The sequence below is a fragment of the Eurypyga helias genome, unplaced genomic scaffold, assembly GCF_000690775.1.
Source record: "Eurypyga helias isolate BGI_N326 unplaced genomic scaffold, ASM69077v1 scaffold8741, whole genome shotgun sequence".
NCBI classification, from domain to species: Eukaryota; Metazoa; Chordata; class Aves; order Eurypygiformes; family Eurypygidae; genus Eurypyga; species Eurypyga helias.
The window spans coordinates 43406-62099 of record NW_010232698.1 but is presented as its reverse complement, the minus strand read 5'-3'; the positions used below and the strand labels follow the sequence as shown (position 1 = coordinate 62099).

General features: G+C 44.3%; 1 protein-coding gene across 1 annotated transcript in view; it reads left to right on the top strand.

The window, feature by feature from the left end:
- Positions 1 to 18694, top strand: part of ULK1 (unc-51 like autophagy activating kinase 1) — a gene marked incomplete at its 5' end in the record, with an annotated part of 61990 nt that overhangs the window by 967 nt on the left and 42329 nt on the right. The window contains 3 exon segments of the mRNA XM_010161475.1: positions 6334 to 6507; positions 8097 to 8170; positions 10994 to 11095. Of these exon segments, the coding sequence (XP_010159777.1) occupies positions 6334 to 6507; positions 8097 to 8170; positions 10994 to 11095 (350 nt within the window).

Genomic DNA, 18694 nt, shown 5'->3' with positions numbered 1-18694 from the left:
TCTTCTAAGAGGTTCAACCTTGATAATAGTTTGAGAACTGTGAATCCATAAAAGTAAAAGCTAGTCCTGTAGTCTTGCCTACGTAGGTCAGTGGTGATTCTTGTCAAGAGTTATATATTGTAGTTACAGTGGCCTTCGAGATTAAACATATTTTAACACTGCTAGGGACATGGTTTGTCTTCTTGGTCACTGGAAAAAAGCTTTTTATACCAAAGTTTTAGGGGTGGAATACAGTTCCCAACACTGTATTTCACTTTATTTAAGTTTTCCCCTGAGGGTGTCCCCACATCTAGGACAGAACACACTGCTTACCTCAGTGTATTGAGGGTGACTACACAGGTAGAGGGTCCTGGTCTGTGAAAATCACATTGCACCTGAGTACCTAAGCATTAGGAGGGTAAAACATTTGGCTGCAGTCAGCCACAGCCCTTATTTTCTGTTGCCCTGACTGTCTTTTTTGTTTTCTTTAAAGTAGCTTTCTCGTTGTTTTGTATGTTAACTAGAAGATTACTAAATGTGAAGAGACAACTTTTTGTCATTTCTTGTGTGGCTCTGGGTCATGGTGAAACAAAGTTAATTCACATTGTTCAAATTAAAAGCTAGTCAGCTGGAAAAGACATCATGCCTCTTATTTGAGGTTCGTGGTGCCTGAAAATGGCAAAACTTGAAGGATTAAAAGCTGAATTTACATTTGTCCTAGGGCTAGTGTTGGTATCCCTAGAATGATTATCTGGGGCTTGATGCTGGTGCATTGCACTCTATTCATATAGGGTAATGAATTACACTTGTGGACTTTAATTTTCAGAAAGGATTTAGTACTTGAAGGAAAAAGAAGGAATAGTCTCTTTCATGTGTCATGTTTAAAATGTGAGTGAGGGAGAAGCGACAGGCATTTGTTGTCTAAAATCCAGGTTTAGTGTTCTTTGTCTTAGATAAGTGAAGGCTGTTTGCATCCATTGGGTATTGCTGTGCTCTGAAAGGAGCATCTTTGGTGAAACTGCTGTTAGGAATACCGAGTGAAAATGGTTTTATGTTTAATACCTTATTTTTCTTGAATACAAGTGCAAATTTTAATAATGAAATGCATTTAAAAACTAGTTAAATTTCAGTTTTACCAGTGCATGGGCTTTGAGAGCTAAAGTGCTTATCTTTCATGCATATTAAATAGACCTTGATGTCAAAGCCTTGGGCTGTACTCTGTTGTTGGCAAACCTGTGTATGTACACAAGAGCACAGCTGCTGGCTGAATCACTTATAGAAATGTGGGTTTATAGAAAGTCTTCCTCTTCGTGCTACTGTATCTATAGGTACATTGTCATCTTCTCCCTTCCACCACCTTGTCCAAAAAGCTGAAGCATAGTGTGTAATTGGCTAGGCTATTAATGCAGTTCACTTCCTTGTTTACCAAATGAGATTACTCGGGGAAATTAGTGGCTAGTTTGAGAAAGAGATGAATTGTGTTTTCCAAATAAAATTCAGTTGTACCCCAATTTGGTTTAAGTGTTTCCTGGGATAAAATTTGATCCTTCTTTGCCTGAGTTAATTTGACAAGGTTACCTTTAGCTCTCTTGCTACCTATAAAATCTTTTACTCTGGCAGCTGTTGTGACTGGGAAGTTGGTGTTTACTTTTATTCTAACTCTTAACATCTGCGTGCCAGTTGCTGGGAAAGAGGAATGCCAAGCAGGCATGGATTTGTAGAGGCGCAGCAGTCAGCAGGGGACTGCTGCAAGTGAGTTACTCCCATCACTGCAGCAGAGATCTGGGTCTTCCAGATCCCAGGGCCTTGATAAAAGTGTCAGCTTGTGCATCATACAGCTTTCTCTATTCCACCCCGTGCTCCCTTAGTGTAACTCCTCTCCCAGTTTCTGCAGGCACTCAGCCTGCTTTTGGCAGTAATGATAGCTTCCTGAAAGCTTGTCTCAGGAAGTTCAGATTTCTTCCAGGGTATTCCACTGGTACACAGGAGGCTCATCTGTACTGAGCGGTTATTGTGCTGCTTCAGTTATTTTAATAATTGTGTGATGGTATTTAATTGCTGCATCTACTTTCCCACTGACTCCTCAGATGGTTTTGCTGGTAGTTCCTGTAACGCTTCTGCAAGCTGTGCAGGCAAATCCCCTGTTCCTCATTGAACGACATGCTTGTAAGCTTCCCAATCTGTGCTGCCCTCTAATTACTAGCATTAAGCAATATGGTAATTCTGTGTCGAATCCAAAGGCACGCTAATTCTCCTTGTCTTCATAACTGGAAGACGTGCATGCGTGCACGTTTCAGCGCAATCTGCGTTTTGGCTGGGTCGCGTTGTTGGTCAGCCTCATCCCTTTGATACAACCCAAGGTTGTGTGTGTTCTGCTGAGCACAGCTTCTGTGGTGGAGGTGTTCTTTAATGGTCTGGTGTGATTTCCCTTCTGATAGATCTCTCTCTGTGGATGTTGCTTTCATTTAAAGCATTTTGAGCTGAGAGTGCAGATTGCTGCTGTGTGCGGTAGAGCTGTGGGAAGTGTTACAGAAGTGACTGCCCTCGGTATGGGAATAACTGGAATTCTGTGCTCTTGGGTTCTCAGGAGGTCAGAGCAGGCTGATGTAAAATTTCTGTGTCTTGGCATTGACACAGGCTGTCATGGACACTTCATAAGTGAATATTCATGAACTGCCTTAAAGCTGCTTCGTGAAGAGCACATCTCTGAGGAAAACGCCTTGTTGGAGCAGGGCATTTCTTGGTTTGGCCATGACATGTGCAAGGACCTTTGATCTTCTAACTCATCTCAAGTGGAGTGGGAACCCCTTTGCAAACAAGGGGTGTGAGGCAGTGCTGTGTAACCTTTCAGCCTCTGCAGCTAGGTCAGTAAGAATGTCTGATAAGACTAGGCCTGTCTGGAAGAAGCCTTCTGACTCGCACAGCTACTCGTTTGACTTTGTGACTCTGCATGACTAGAGCTGGGGTCCAAGACGGGCCCCAAATAAATCAACTTGGTCTCTTGGACTTCAGCGTGATTTGGATTGGGAGCACATTACTTGGGGCACCTGTGGGTAAGAGGAGAAGTTCTTTTTCCTAAATAACTTTTCCAAAACGGTGTTGTCATGTAACATCAGCGGGTGTACTCCAACCCGTCCACCCTTGGATCAGCTGACAAGAGCTGTTTACTGCAGTTTACCTGGCAGCCTCTTGGCAGTCTGAACATCTCAGCACAGACTGACCAGAGTACTTTTTGGGTGGTTTCATCCTTTTCCTACACCTCAAGAGCTGCGAGGCACATGGGCCCTGCACTGACCTGCAGTAAATATTTGCTCTGATCTACTGACCTGCGTAGCCACTGTGCCCAAGGCAGTAAGCCGAGTGCCTCGTCACTGAACTGGAGCCTGTGAAAATAAACACAGGGATATTATTACTTCTCCGTAATAGCAAAGTAAGGCTTGTGAAACAGCATTCTCTGCAAGACTATGTTGCTGACCACAGACCTCCATGGGAATGCCCAGACTTCAGGGCAGGCTTAGTGTTTTGCTAGCAGTTTTCTGATGAAGATGAGATGTCCTCTTTTTACAGGGACAGAAAGTGAGTAGTTTTGTCTACGCTTTTTTTTTTCTTTTGGTGGCACCTAAGATGAATGACTCTTCTGTATCTTTTTGCTCCCTCTGCCAATGGTAGTTGGTCCAGAAGATCTTTTGTGGACCACTGTCCTGAAGTTGCTGAAAGTGTTAGTTGTCTTTTGTCCTTCAGCTGAGATTGCTGCTGACACACAGTAGACTGATGGGCTCAGTACGAGAGACAGACTTGGGTTTTTCTGTGTTAAAGCATATTTGTTAATGGAGGGAGGTAAAAAGGTATGCTCCCCAAGTAACTGACTGTCCCTTTTTGTTACTGAGGGCAGCATCTCAATTTCACAGTCCTGCCTTGCTGCACTACCTGGATTCATGAGGTTTAATGCAGTCAGAATCTAACAGACCTGGGTCTAATTTTGCTGTGCTGCAACATGGTAGCTCCACTGTGCCACTGCAGATGCACTGAGGGAATCTGAAGGCTCAGGATACCAGTTTAGATACTATGTATGTCAGTAAAGCATCATCTTTGCAGGGCTGAGAGCTTCATACAGATTTCTGTGAACTGGAAAAGCTTAAATTCTGCCAAAATTAGTAGCTTAGAGGCCCTATTTTCTTTGGATGAATGGACTCTTCTGATCTTGTTAGCAATCTTTTCAGTAGAAAGAATTGGAATCCATATCAGGAAGGCTTAGCTTGTTTGCTGAGGGATGGAGGCTAGTGCTGTGCTAGCCTTAGCCACCAAATTGTATGAAGGAGAGGGCAATGCCTTAAAGAGGTGGCATGCTGGTGGGACTGCAGGTCAGAACAAGGCTCTCAACAACACCGTTTGTCTGGAGGTGGTCTTTAGCCAGGAGTTTGTAATCGTCTGCTAACTTAAACTTGGCAGTTCTTTAACATTATTGAAGTCCTGTTTGGGGGGAAGATGAGACAGCCTGTCCTTTCCTGGGTCTGAACTGAATTGGGCAAAAAAATTTCGGAATTCTTGGTGGCTTGTTTAAAGATGGTGTTTTAACAATTCTTGAATAGATTTCCCCAAATAGGAGTTGCAGAAATGTTGGAGAGAAGGTTGATCACAGCTAAGATGCTGGACCTTAGAAGGTATAATACAAGATTGAGTGCACAGATACACTTTTTGGAGCTCAGGAAAAGCCTTGTTAAAGATGAGGCAGTGCCTTTTTCAGAAGATGCAGGTCTCCTAAACCCACTTGTGTCTGAGCTGCCTCTTAATATCCTTAAAATACCTTCACAGAATCTCTGCTTCTTGCAGAGGAGTCTCTTGAATTCCAGCTGAGTGCCAGTTCCTGAGGAAGAAGGCCCAGTGAGGGGGGAGAAACTCTATATACATGTGCCCTGGTCTCACGTGTATGAGTCCAGGACCAACTGATAGCTGTGGTGACATTTCAGCTCTGCTTGTGCCTCCTTCTAGAACAGTGAGGTTTGGGAGTGGTGGGAGTTTATTTTCTATTTTAAATGCTGTTTAACTTATCTGTGCCCCTTGCTGTTTCCCATGCACGTATTTCAAAAGTTGGATTTTTAATTTCCTGTGTTCTGTCAAAGCTGTGTGCAGCCTCATCTGTGTTTTCATAAGGATTCCTCCCTTCTAGCTGACTAGGTGGAGCAGCATTTTGAAGCTCCTGCCAGCTTGTTTTAATGTCTTACTAGAGAACAGCTGGAAAAACACTAATGAAGTCCCAAGTAATTTACAGGGACCTTTTGTAAAAGAACTTATTTAGGTGGAATGGCTCTTAAAGCCTGACTTGCTCAGTGGCTGACAAGGAGGCAGACTGGTAGCACTGTTGATCCTGGTGTTTGTGTGGCAGGCTGCTCCCAGCTTTGGCAAGAGTTTCACACATACACTTCTTAAAATAACGAGAGCAAACGTCACATTGCTCTGGTTAAAAGAGCCAGTTGAACATTATTTAATCCCTTCAATATTTATTTTCACACCACAGTTCTTAGGAAGCCCATATGCCAGGAGAGTGCAGTTCAGTGCTTCCTTATTTGGATTGTTTTTTTAATATTTACTTATAAAAGAGTTCTGATACTGTCTTGCTGCTATTTCCTACCTATGGATGCAAGGTGGAGGATGTCAGATGAGTTTGCAGGAGCCCTCTGTTAGGGGTATGTGGTTAGGTGTTGGACAGTGGTTTATCATAACACTGGGTTTGGGATTAGAATTATGGTTTGGTCTAGTGGGTGATGATGCACAAGGGTTATGCCTGGACTTGGACTCACTGTCTGAATTTAACCTACCAACCCTTTCCAGTCCTAGCCTGGGCCTTAATGGTTCTTACAGGTGTAAAGCCTGATCCTAACTGCCTTTCCTCTTATCTCCAGGTTTAGACATAATCTTTGTGATAAAGTTCTGAATTTATTGACCATAGCTCAAAGGTGGTGACTCTCCCATTCCTTGGGCTGCAGGCCCTACCTAGTGCATGCCTAGAGCTGGCTGGCAGCTCTTGCTGATGGAAGCCCTAAACCTCACCAAATGTCACTGTTTGGACCCAGTTGGTAACCCAAATTTAGCACCTGCCACTGACCTGAGCTCGCCCTGAGAGACTTAGGGCTGAAAACAGCCCTGACCACAGAATAAGCTGGGAATGCAAATGCTCTCCCTTGTTGCCTGTAGGAATCATTCAGAAATAGTGTGTGAAGGAAAAAATGCCATAAGTGGATGTAAAAATGCCAAATTATATCTAATTGCAGTGGAGAATCTGCCCTCTGGGCTCTCAGAGAACTGGCATTGTAAATTTTTTCATCTGTGGCTATTTTTTTTTTTCTTCCTCCCTAGCTATGCGGACACTTAGTGAAGACACCATCAGGCTCTTTCTCCAGCAGATAGCAGGTGCCATGAAAATGCTGCACAGCAAAGGCATCATCCATCGGGACCTGAAACCACAGAATATCCTCCTCTCCTACGCAGGAGGCAGGAAGTCAAATCCCAACAACATTCGTATAAAGATCGGTAAGACCCTGTTACAACCATCACCCTGAATGCTCTTGGGAGAGTTTGATGATAGATGAATGGCAAGCCTCAATCTTTCCTTGGGGAACAGTCTGGAGGGAGAAAAGAATTGCTGCACTTCCTAAAATGCCTTAATATTTCTCACCTTCATTGCTTAGTTCCTCTGCTAGACACAACCATCAGCTGGCTGGAGGCAGTAGGAGCGGGAGCCTTCTGCTCTGCCAGGACACAGACTGACACAAAAAATCTGGCAAGCCTTCCTCCACTTCCAAGCTGAACGGTGCTTCCCTTGGTAAAAACGAGTACCAGCCTGCCCTAACTGGCTTGGAATGTCCAGATATTTCTACAGTCTGCATTAGAGGCAGGCTTCTCACCTGCATCTTGAAGAAATTAATTTTTTGCACATTAAGCAAGTGCACAGATGGACTGGTAGTTGGGACAAATGCTACAGAAATCCAGTTACAGAGCACACTTGTCACCTGTGGTCCTCAGAAATGAATGCTGGATGGTATCACCCTCAGCATGTGGACTTTTGATGTTACAGTTCACGAGCTGAAGCTGACACCAGTCAGATAAAACTGTTCCTTGCCTGAACCCTGTGCTGTGGAGAAAGTGTTAATGCTTTCACTCAGCTGAGAAAAGAGCTCTGATGGACAAGTTTGAAATGTTGCTGCTCGTTTGGCTGAAGCGTTTTTTTGGGAAGTGCAGAGTTCTCTGGAAGGTGGAAGTGACTGGGAGCCGCAGACAGGCACGAGGACTGTGAGCACAGCTGCTCTTGGGTGTGATGCACCCTGCAACCCTTTCCTTCTGCTTCCTTGAGAAGAATGTGGTCCAGGGAATAGCCGTACCTGTTTTAGTGACAGATGACAGTGTAAACAACTGTGTGTATCCTGGCTTGAAGTATCTGGTAACCTTGAGACAACCTCTAAATACCATATGATCAGATGCTGAGTAAGCTGCAGAGGTGATTCATCTTGGTATTCCTTGTCCCTGGTTTTGATAGCCACCAGGTGAAATCAGCTCAGCTTTCTGCCCTTGTGCTGAGGTTAGCACTGTTGAAACCCTTCTCAAGGAACAGAGCAAGGCTGTTATCAGTAGGGCTCGTCTAGAACTGTGCGTGATGGCAAGTGGTGGTTTCTCTTGGATGTCTGTTACATTGCAGCCTTTTCAATGGAGGGGAACTTGCAGTTCCTCAAACTAAAAATTGAGCTAGCAGCAGATGAGCTAGCTAGTAGGAGCTGGCACACCCTCACCAAAATCAGGAGAGTTTTACCAGCTTTCAGCAGCTGATGCTTTGGAGTGCAGGCAATTGGATACAGGAAGTGACCGATTTCTGAAAAATGGATGGAAACTTGTTCTTCTGGATACCTGTTTTTGATGGCTTGGTCTATTCCTCTTCTAGTGTGCATTAGTAACGAGCACAAGGATGTTACTGCTTGAGAAGAGCTATCAATGCCTTGCTAAGGTGGGGTACTTGCTGTGAGAATTAATGAGAAGTCAAAGGAAAGTGGGGGGGAATCAGCTGGGGAAGGAGCAGGCTTTCTAAAACAGGGTCTGATCCTGGCCTACCTCTCTATTTCACTTTGCAGCCGACTTTGGGTTTGCCCGATATCTGCAGAACAACATGATGGCAGCGACGTTGTGTGGCTCACCGATGTACATGGTAAGTGCGTTTGGCCTACAGGTTGTTCTGTAGTGTTCTTGCTTTACCCCCCAGAAGTAAGGCTTTATTTTTCACTAGTCTTTCCCCAGAGGTGAAATTTTATTTGCTTGTCAGAAAGCAGCTATTGCACAGGGAGACTTCATAAAGTTCTGGCTGCGGGTAATGTTGGGCAACAGGTGCCTGTGTGGTCATCTAACTTTCATCTAACAACCTGAACAAAACAGAGTATTGATTGCTGTCTGCTCCCAGAAACTGCATCTTCCTGAGGGAACCATGGCCTCCCCACTGAAGGTGTTGAGAAATGAAATCTATTTCCTCTGCTGCAAGCAAAACAACAAGAAAAGAGAGTGAGGGCTGGGCTGATATTTCACACTTCTGGCTATATTTGAGGTGTTGCTTCCTTGGAGAGCGGTCAGCAGGCCCTTTTGGGGCAGAGTGGTTCCACGAGCCTGCTGTCACCTTGGGCTTTGCAGTCGTTTTTCCTAAGGCCACAGCATTAGGAGCAAGGTCCCTGTTTAATGCCAGTTTTGTAAAATCTCCAACTGTTTTTAGCTCTTTGGTCTTGTAAAATCCCTTCAGATCTTCAAGTCTATGCAGGCAGAGATTTTGCTGCTCTGGCTAACTTACTCCTAAGTATGCTTTGCTGTACAGCTCAGCAGATGAGTGTAAATGGAGTTCACCTGTAAGGCCACAGCATTAGGAGCAAGGTCCCTGTTTAATGCCAGTTTTGTAAAATCTCCAACTGTTTTTAGCTCTTTGGTCTTGTAAAATCCCTTCAGATCTTCAAGTCTATGCAGGCAGAGATTTTGCTGCTCTGGCTAACTTACTCCTAAGTATGCTTTGCTGTACAGCTCAGCAGATGAGTGTAAATGGAGTTCACCTGCTGCTGTTTGTTTGTGCATTTGCTCCCTCACCCTCCCCCTGCCCAATTTTTTCACCAAACCAGCTGCTTCCAGGGTGACTTCTCAGCCTGTGAAACAGATGTGTTTAAAAACCCAAACTGATCCCTCTCACCACCTCTGTCTTTCCACTCTGGGACCAGGATGTGAGGAGGTGATGTCTCCTGTTTGTGCTCATGGCAGCAGTCAATATTTCTGTGTCACATCAAGTCAGAGAAATGAAAAATACCAAACCAGGCCAGAAATAAAAATGTCAAAGCCAGCCATGTAATAGTTCCTGGTGACATGGGTGTCTGAGCTCAAAGTTAGAAGATGATGTGGGTCAATTTAGGTTGAAATCTTTACAAGTGCCCTGGGGCTGTAGACACCTGCTTTTGGACATGGTCTAATCCACTCTAAGTTTTTTTGACTTTGGGCAGAGTTAAGCCGGACTGTGTTGCATTGCACAGGGGCAGTGTGTCTAATAGTCTGTTCCACAGTACTAACTCAAGGTAAAAGACTTCCTCTTTTTTTTTTTTTAAACTCTGTTGTTTATTTGAACTGTGCTGTATGTGAAGATGTCACATTTTTCTCCTGTCAGAGTTTCCTGAATTGTCTATTTCTAGTGACACTTTTTCTTTTGGAGTCAATGAAAACACCCAGCTTATTTTTTTGAAGGGTCTAGAGGAAGTTAATGATGACCTTCTTAATTTTTTTTTTTTAAAACAACTGTGGACATTACAAGGCATCTATGACTGTTCCATATTGTTCTCTGTTTACTGATGAGTTTGCAGGAAGATGGGAGGGAAGGGTTCAGTTGGTATGTAGGGCATTTGAAGCCTGTGCCTGTTGCTACTGTGGTTCTTGTGTATTAGCCCTGGGAACATCTGCTGGCAAGACAGGCCCTTATTCCCTGCTTTACCTTGTTGCCCATTGCTACTGTCTTCATTTTGCTCTGTTAAAGAAAGGTGTTTTACTCGCACCACAGTGAGCTTTGTCTGAACCCTGATATGATATGTGTTAGATTAGACTGGAAACCTTGTGCAGTTCTTGTCCTGCTTCCTTGGCTTTGTTTGGTGTTATGCCTGCTTCCCCTAGGGAGATACCAAGCTCCTGTCCATAACTTGTTTGCTGCCTTTTTTTTTTTTTGTTACATATGGCCTTTACTTCTAAGAGCTATAAAATTGATCCTGCTTTGTGCTGGCTGCACTTTGATGAAATCTGTTACAAACACGTGGGATTTGCAAGCCTGCCCTCTTGTCCCTCTTCTGCTGTTGCTCCTAAAGCACACTGCCTCCTGAGCTCCAGGGCTTCGTGCACTTGCACCATCTCCAGCTTCTGGAGCAAGCCTGGGAGGGAGCAACTGAGGGCATGGTGTGAGATTAGAAGCCAGAGTTGGAGGCACAGCAGGGCTCAAGCTGTTGGAATGAAATGCATAGATCTGCCTTTGAATCCAAACTGTGACCTTGGCAGCAAGCTCTGGAGCATAATTAATAAGCTGCCATCTTAAGCTAAATGAGGAAAGTGCACAAGTGGTACAGATCAGGATGGAGGCTGAAGCTTACCCGTGCAGCGTGAGCCTTTGATTTTCTTGATCATTTACCTGCTACTTGCTTTGGTTTAGAAGATCTGTCTCTGCAGTTTCAGTGGGGCTGAGCACAGGTGGATTCAGGCAGAAAATGCTATGCTGAGTAGGGGAAGTAATGAGTTAGCCTGAAGCAGCCAAATGGCATAGGGTTCTCTCCTGTCTGCCCAAATGAAAATCTCTGTAACGCTACCTCAAAAAGGCCAATTTGCTGGCTAATGGGGGAAGCAGTCTTCTCGGGAGCAACTCTTTCACAGATATTGGGGAATCTGGCTCAAGGGTTTTTAAAGGCTGCTAAGAAAAGGAAAAAAAAAAAGCTGCATCTTCTATAAACCAGATTTCTGTTCTCTCCCCAAAAAGGCACCAGAAGTCATTATGTCTCAACACTACGATGCCAAAGCTGACCTCTGGAGTATAGGAACCATCATTTATCAGTGTCTGACAGGCAAGGCTCCCTTCCAGGTGAGTTGCTCAGTTCTAATGTTTCTGACTTTTGCTCTGCTTACTCTAAGGTTTCTGTCTGTAACATTAACTCCATAGATCCAGCCTCATGGCGGTCTGGCTGTCCAACACGGGGACAGTGTGGTGCTTTATATGTTGTAATGCTGGACATGTTACAACCCGGAGAAGTAAAGTCACATTCTAGTATCTCAGTGAAATGTATTTCCTGGTTACAAATCCTTAAGTATGGTCATCTTTTCAGAAAATTACCCTGAATCAGTTGAAGCGGTGTTTTTTCCAGGCCCACAATTAAACCCAGTTTCTATTTGCAGCTGTACTCTGTGTAATTTATAATTATTCTGTTGAGTATGGAAGGACAGTACGGAAGACTGTAATTGCAAGTTGATGTTTGGGGTGATTTGGTGGCAGCTGGTGTATTGCAGCTAAAGTGACTCTGGTTGTAGACCAGTTAAGTAGGACTTTATCAAAAGGATCTTATCTGTCATCTCACAGCAACCCCTTCCAGCCCGAAATGTTTATGTTCATCATGTCCAAACCCTTCTACATGTAACACAGTCCAGTAAAACTCCACCCTGTAATTTATGCCATAACTTCTGAATGAGCTAGAGCATATCTTTTGTGAAAGCTATTCTCTGATTTTTAATTTTTGAATGATAGACAATTCATCACAGCTTTATGCAAGTTGCTTCAGGATTACTTCACCTGTTTTTAATCACATAGCTGGAGTTTATCTAGACTCTGCATTTTTCTTGTTCCCAATCATGTGCCACACAACTTGCCTTCTTTCATGCTGAATGAGACCTGCAGACTCTCCCTTGCAACCATTATTATAAAGTACTGTACTTTGTCAGGTTTTTCTCCTTGCTGTCTTACAGCAGAGCAGAGAGATGTGTGAGTTGTTTTTCTTTGTGTCTCTTGTCTCAGCTCTACAGAGCTTGTCTCTAATCTGTGGAAAAAGACCAAACCTCTAATTTGCATGCTGATGCTAACTCTTCACATGCTTACATCAGTTAGGGCAAATGGGAACTGTGGTCCTCTCTTCTTGTGTCCTGACTCCAGAACAAAATACAACCAACCCACAAAAAACCCCACCCAAAAAGTCAGGGGGGGATCTATGCTCATGTAATAAGGCAAATTTTATGAACTGCAGAACTTTCTGAGCTGTAGTTCCACATCTCTTTAGAATTTCACACAAACATTCAAGGTCTTAGGCAGTTACATCATCAGGAAGGATAAAGTGAATTGGGAATCTGTTGCAGGAAAGAGAGGGCAAATACAGAAGTAAACTAATGGTATGTTTTGGTTTTCTCTAAAGCCAGGAACACTTTTTTTTCACCCTCAGGGTAACTTTTTCCCTGCTGCTGTAAGAATTTTCCATTCCAGTGCTTTATATTCTGGCCACCAGCTTGCTCTGTATTTAGAGAAAGACTTCATTTCCTCTGCATGCTGCTTTTTTTATGAACACCCCTACAAAGTACACTGAAACTCCTGAATGGGTCCTGTTTACTGGCTGCATCCACTTGTTGTCAGTGTTGGTATCTTTGTTTGAGAGGAGAAAATGACTGTTAGGGTAAAAGAAAATATTTGTGCATTAAGAAAAAAAACGTGGGGGTGGAAGAAAGCAAGCTTTGACTGCATGCATAGGAGAGCCTTGCACTCATTCTGTCATGTAACCTACTGCCTTTTATTCTCTAAGGGCACCTTGATACTGTACTCATTCAAATGATTTAGTTATTTAATGTGGTGACTTTATCATCAGTTTTCTTGGCTTAGTAGCTCTCACACAACCTTGGGGCATCTGATTTCTTTTCAAAGAATTAGGTGGCTTTTATCACTGTCATTGAAGCATGTCTCAGAAATGTTCTTCTGAAAACATTTGTTCTTACAGAAAAGATGGTTCACAGAAAATAAAATTGAGTACTAGTCAGCTGCATTCAGCTCTCCAGGCAAGGTTTTAAAAGAGCAGGTGGTCAGAAAACCACCACCTTGCTGCCTATATACGTGTCCTCAGGCTTAGACAGAGGTGACAGCAGTCCTGCATGCCTGTGCCCCCCACCCTGCCCTGTGGTGGGCCGTGAAGGGACACTTTGATCCTTGCCCAGCAGGTCCTGATCCTTGCCTTGTGCTTGCCTGACTGAATAACTTCTCTCTTTCCCATATATATCCAACATCTGTTGGGCTGAGGACAGGGGTCACTTGTTTCTCTCTTTTAGTTTTTCCCCATGCCCTTTCCTCTTTTGGGGTTTGTATTTTGAAGCAAAATGCCAGGCCTCACTTGTTAGTGCAGCAGCAGCTGTGCATTTGTTTGATCAGGGGAGAAAAGCTCAGCCCAGATGGTTCTGTGCACCAGCTATTTGTTTTGACCGTGTATGTCACAAATTGCCTTCTAGCTGCAAGCTTCAGGTGAAAGAAGGCTGGCTGGGGCAGATGTGGGAAAGCTAGTTGAAGGTTAACTGGCTTTATTTGCGGGCATGACTGTGTTGGAAGAATTTGCTGATGATCACTGAGCAGGCGAGAAGCTATTGTTCACAGAGCTTACAGGAGGAGAGAAGGGTAGTGGGCTGAGGTGATGGGGAGATGGGTAATAGGGATGAGTGCTTTTGGGAGGGACATGCACCAATGGGTGGGAAGATAACAGACTGATTCCACACAGTGCCACCAGCAGACCCAGTTGTACAGGGAAGCCAGGAACTGGATTCCTGATGTTAAGCTCTTCAGGCTAAATCCTCACAGATTCCCTCCCAGACTGGCAAGGACAGCCCCTCACCTCTCTCTAGCTGAGACTCCCCTGGGAATCTGGAGCACAGTGGCATTAAACATGCTGCATTTGGGTGCTCTACTTGTTCGCTGCAGGAGCCAATTAGGCACCTCCATGGGGATGCGAACCAAAGACTCCGGTGTTATCTGGTGAGGAGGAATGAGCTGCCTAAAAATAAAATAGGGCTTCAGGGGGCTGAGTTAGACAGAGAAAAGATCAAATATATGGAAAGGCTGAGGCAGCTGTCAATCCACAACGTGCTTGTAAATCAAGACAGAGATGTGTGTATGTGCATGAATGCGATTTCTAGCTGTCTCAAGGTTAATTTTAACTATAGCTGGGTCACCCAAGGCAACTTCCCGGAGCCATTCCTGTCTTCTCCCTGCACGCAGACAGGAAAGCTGCTGATGCTCAGACGTGAGCAGTTGGTAGGATGGCTGATGAAGCTGTCTTAAGGAGCTTTTTGTGTTAAACGTGCCCATAAACAAAACAGCGAGACTGCCACAGGGATAAGATTAATGGGATTCATAATCCCTATAAACAGATTTGCTGAGTACTGTATTAATGTGGAATTGTTAATTTGCCTTGCCTGATCATTGGTCTGCACTTGCCTCTCTGTCGCTGAGGATGGGACATGAGCGGTGCATTTCCTGATCTTGCTGATGGGTACCGAGAAGTGCCTCGAGAGTATAGGGGTCTTCTCTTGTCCCTACCCGAGCTGAAGAGATGGGGACCCAGTGCCCACCATGAGGGGATGTAGGCTGTGTAGGCAAGGGACAACCAGACGCAAAACTAGAGACACAGGAGAAAGATATCGTAGACATTGGTTTTTTATAAGATTCATACAAGGTCTTCAATCTAGTCCTTGTCAGATGATGTTTTAAAAATGATTAAATGACCTCAATCTCTTATCTTTCTTTTGGTGGGGGAGGAACCTCACTGATATTTATGGTGGTTTCTGTTGTGTGACCTGTTTAAAAACTGGGCAGCTCTTGGTAAGCAGCAGCATCCCCAAGCACGTGCACTTTGTGTCAGAGCTGCCTCTGGCAGCGACATCGGTCCGCTTGGACATCAGATCCTGCTACGGACCATGAACCTTGGTTGTGTACTGTCTGAGCCTTTGCATGAATCTCCTAGCTGCTTTACAGACATGGTATGCCATGCTTAGAAATCAATTTTTCATCTCACAGCTAGCAGGGATGAGAACATAGGCAGGCATGTTAACCCTTTCAGAGCTGCTAGACCAGGCAGCATTACCTCTCTTGCCACTTGCCTGCTCCCCAGCTCGCTCTCCAGCAGACACAGCATACCAAGTCCACTGCTCTATTTCTGGGTTAATTCTGCCTGCGTAAGTACTAGGATTATGCATCATTTATAACCACTGTTATGTTGTGAAATGAGTCTTGAGGGAAGACTAGGGAAGGGAGGATTTTATACCCAGAATTTGAACTCCTAGTTTATTTGTTAGGCAGGCTGATCTCTTCCCTGGTCTGTCCTGTGTCAATGGGGACAGGTATTCCTAAAGTGGTACATTACTCTGCTGAAATTGGGTGCAGTGATTTGACTTGTTATTGTAGACAGTGAGCCATTGGCTTTTAGCCTAGTGTTTGTGGGCCTGATCCTGATCTGGTGGGAATAGAGAGAAAAACATCAATGGACAGCTAAAGAAAAACACTTGTGCTTTGGTTTTCTTTTTCCCTTGGTTGCTGTGCTTCCAAGATCCCCTGAATGCCAGCCACTTAGTTTTGGGAGCCTTTAAAATATCAACTCTAAGACTGCTTAAGCAGGAGGTATTTGCAGCAAGTTTTCAAGCTTTTCCCTGGAACTATCAAGCTAGAAACATCATTATGTATTTCTTCCTTGTGAACCTATTCAAATCCCCTCTCTGCACCTCCAAATCCCCAGGAATCCCAAAGGAGAGGATTCAAAGGGAGGAGCAGATACTGTACCCCTGCTTTGAGGTGTTGACTAGGTGGTGTTGTTCACTGATGGTGGGAATGGCTCTGGCTGCCTTCTGACTGAGCTCTGGGCTTGTGCATCCAGCCTTTGCCTGAGTGCAACAAATCCAGTGCTGAGTGCTCTTGGAAACACCACCCCGCATGCTTTATGCATGCAATTCACTTGCAGCCGGCCAGCACCCAGCGGGATTTGGCAGGGTTACGCTGAATGCCTTTGTTGGCTCAACATGTTTCCACTGCTACTCAGGGCAAAGCAACAGAGTGGCGGGATTGAATTTGTCAATTGTCTTTCTATATAGAAAGGGCAGACAAAAACAGAGCCAGTGACAGTAATGCAGCTGCTCTGTAGTAACATGAGAGGGAGGACAAGGGCATGAATTGGCCTGCTGGTGTCCCCTGTTCTTGGGGAAAACTGAGCTGTCCATTCTGCATCCCTGTTCCTGACAGATGGAGGCTGTCCTACAGGTAGCAGCTGGCTTTGTGCACCTTGAATGGTCTAGTTAAGTGCCTGAAATGTGCTTTTGTTGGTGTTTTTTTTGGGTAGGGTGTATCTGCCTGGAAGGCAGATTGCCAATTAAGTCCTTAGCTTCCTAGAAGGACTTTAAATGACATTTTTAGTGTCTAACAAACATTTCTGCAGTATTTCTGTGATTCTCAGAGAAGCTCTATCTGTGGAAAGAGGTGAGCCAAGTGGCTGAAGGTACCAGCTCTTTAGGAAATGGATGCTAACAGCAGGAGAGCAGTGAGCATGTTATTGCAAGCCTGGGAGCCTGCTGCTAGGAGCAGAACAGTGACTTGGTTGATTAATAATAAAGTTATGTGAAGATGCAGTTGACTTTACCAAATTAAGGGCGATCCACAGTTGTCTGTGCTGGCCACTCACTAAAATGAGGCTATTTCCCAGTAGGCAGGTACCTGTATCAGACACCAGCTTTGAACTTGGGAAAGCCCTGGTGAGGAAGAGTGGTCTGGGTGGGGAGGAGCCTGACAGCCTGGATATGGTCCTTGAAGGAAGAGTGGGAATTGTGCTGAGATGGCAGAATGTGAAGGAACAACATCCCTATAGGGATATCACTTTAATTTGTACAAAGATGAGGGGAACTTTATTGAGGATTTTGTTTCTATCCAAGCCAGTGCTTAGAAGCCCTCTCTAATGATTGGGGCTTTGCATGAGTGCTGCTTTTAATATACTTTGTCTCTATTGCCAGGAAAATTTCTGACAAAACATTGTTTGAAATAGATCAGAGCTTCATTGTATTTGTGAAACAATTGAGTTGTTGCGACAGGAAATGAACAGAGCAAACAGCCAAGGCTTGTATCTCTGATGTAAGCAAGCACTTCGCCTCCCTGCAGTGGAGTTCTGTTCCTCCTTGTACCTTATGTCTGTCAGGCATATTATTCACAGATTCAGAGTGGTAGGGGTTGGAAGGGACCTCTAGAGATCATGTAGTCCAACCCTCCTGCCAGAGCAGGATCCCCTAGCGTAGATCACACAGGAACAAGTCCAGGCGGCTGTTGCAAGTCTCCAGGGAAGGATACTCCGCCACCTCACACAGCACTGTGGCCAAGCCATTTGGTGCAGTGTGTACACTTCCCTCCTTCCAGTTTGCCAAATATTAAGAAACTAATTACAGGGCAAGATCTGCAAGGGGAAAAGTGTAAAACAGAGTTTTACCAAATCAAATTGAGTGGCAGTGATTGGAAGTTTTGATGCAGTTTGTCATCTGTGTAACAAGGTGCTTTGCTGAATAATGTTTATTTTAATGATTTGTGAAGAAAATATTTTTGTGTCTCGTGTTTGGGTCCCTGCTGTGTCTGTGAACAGCAAAGGAAAGGTTATTGCAGAACGGAGAACCAGGAAATTCTTCTTACTTCCCTCTTTGAGGAATCCAGTAGCTTTTATTGGTAGAAATTGGTAGAGCTGTGAAGCTTGCATTGCTAAAACTATGCATGCAACAGTCCTGATCAGTACTAAATGAGTCTTGCATGCATAGTTTTAGCAATGCAACAGTCCTGATCAGTACTACATGAGTCTGTTGATATTAACAGCTTTTGAGACTCTCCCTTTGGTTTCTTATGAGGTTTTGTACTGAGCTCTGTTATCCTTAATTTTCATCTTCAGCCAGAGGGAGTAGGTGCTGTTGAAACAGCATCTTACGTGGCTGCATTTCCAGCCATGCAGTGCTTGTGGTATTTTGATGGCCATCTACAGATTGGCTTGTCTGATTTGCCACTTTAAGCATCTTAATTGACCTTAAATACTTCTAATTTAGAAATGGAAGTAGGTGGAAGGCTTGAGTGTTTTTTTGGAGCCTGCCCTGAACATCAGGTGTAGCTGCCTGTTACCTCCTCATGCACACTTTCCTGCACATTCTGCTGCACCAGTAATTGATTGCACATGAATTTCTGATCTTCCTGTTTATATGTGCTTTCATGTCTGTGTCATGCCAGCCTGCTCTGCCTTTAATAAAGAGACTTTGCCTAAGCAGAAAAGCTTGAGACACTAGAGTTAATTTACTGACCTGTATTATTCATTGCATAAAAACAAATGGAGAAATGACGTTAAGGGATTTTTATGGGTCTGCACTTCTGTGCTGCCGACTTTATTTTTAACCTCAGCCATAAAGCTGTAAACCTCTTGTGCTTAGCCCCACTTCTTTTTTTTTTTTAATCCCCTCTCCCAGAATTTGGGATCTTATCAACATCCCCAGCAGTTTTGTATATTACTGCACAAATAGGAGCTGTGGCTTGAGGCCTCCTGGCTTCCTGGAATTAAAGTAGAAAATCCTAATTCAGTTGCTATTGCCTTGTGTTCCTGGTCTAGATCCCTTGCCCATCTGCAGGCTCCCTGCCCCTTTTCTAAATGCCCTGCAGCACTAATCC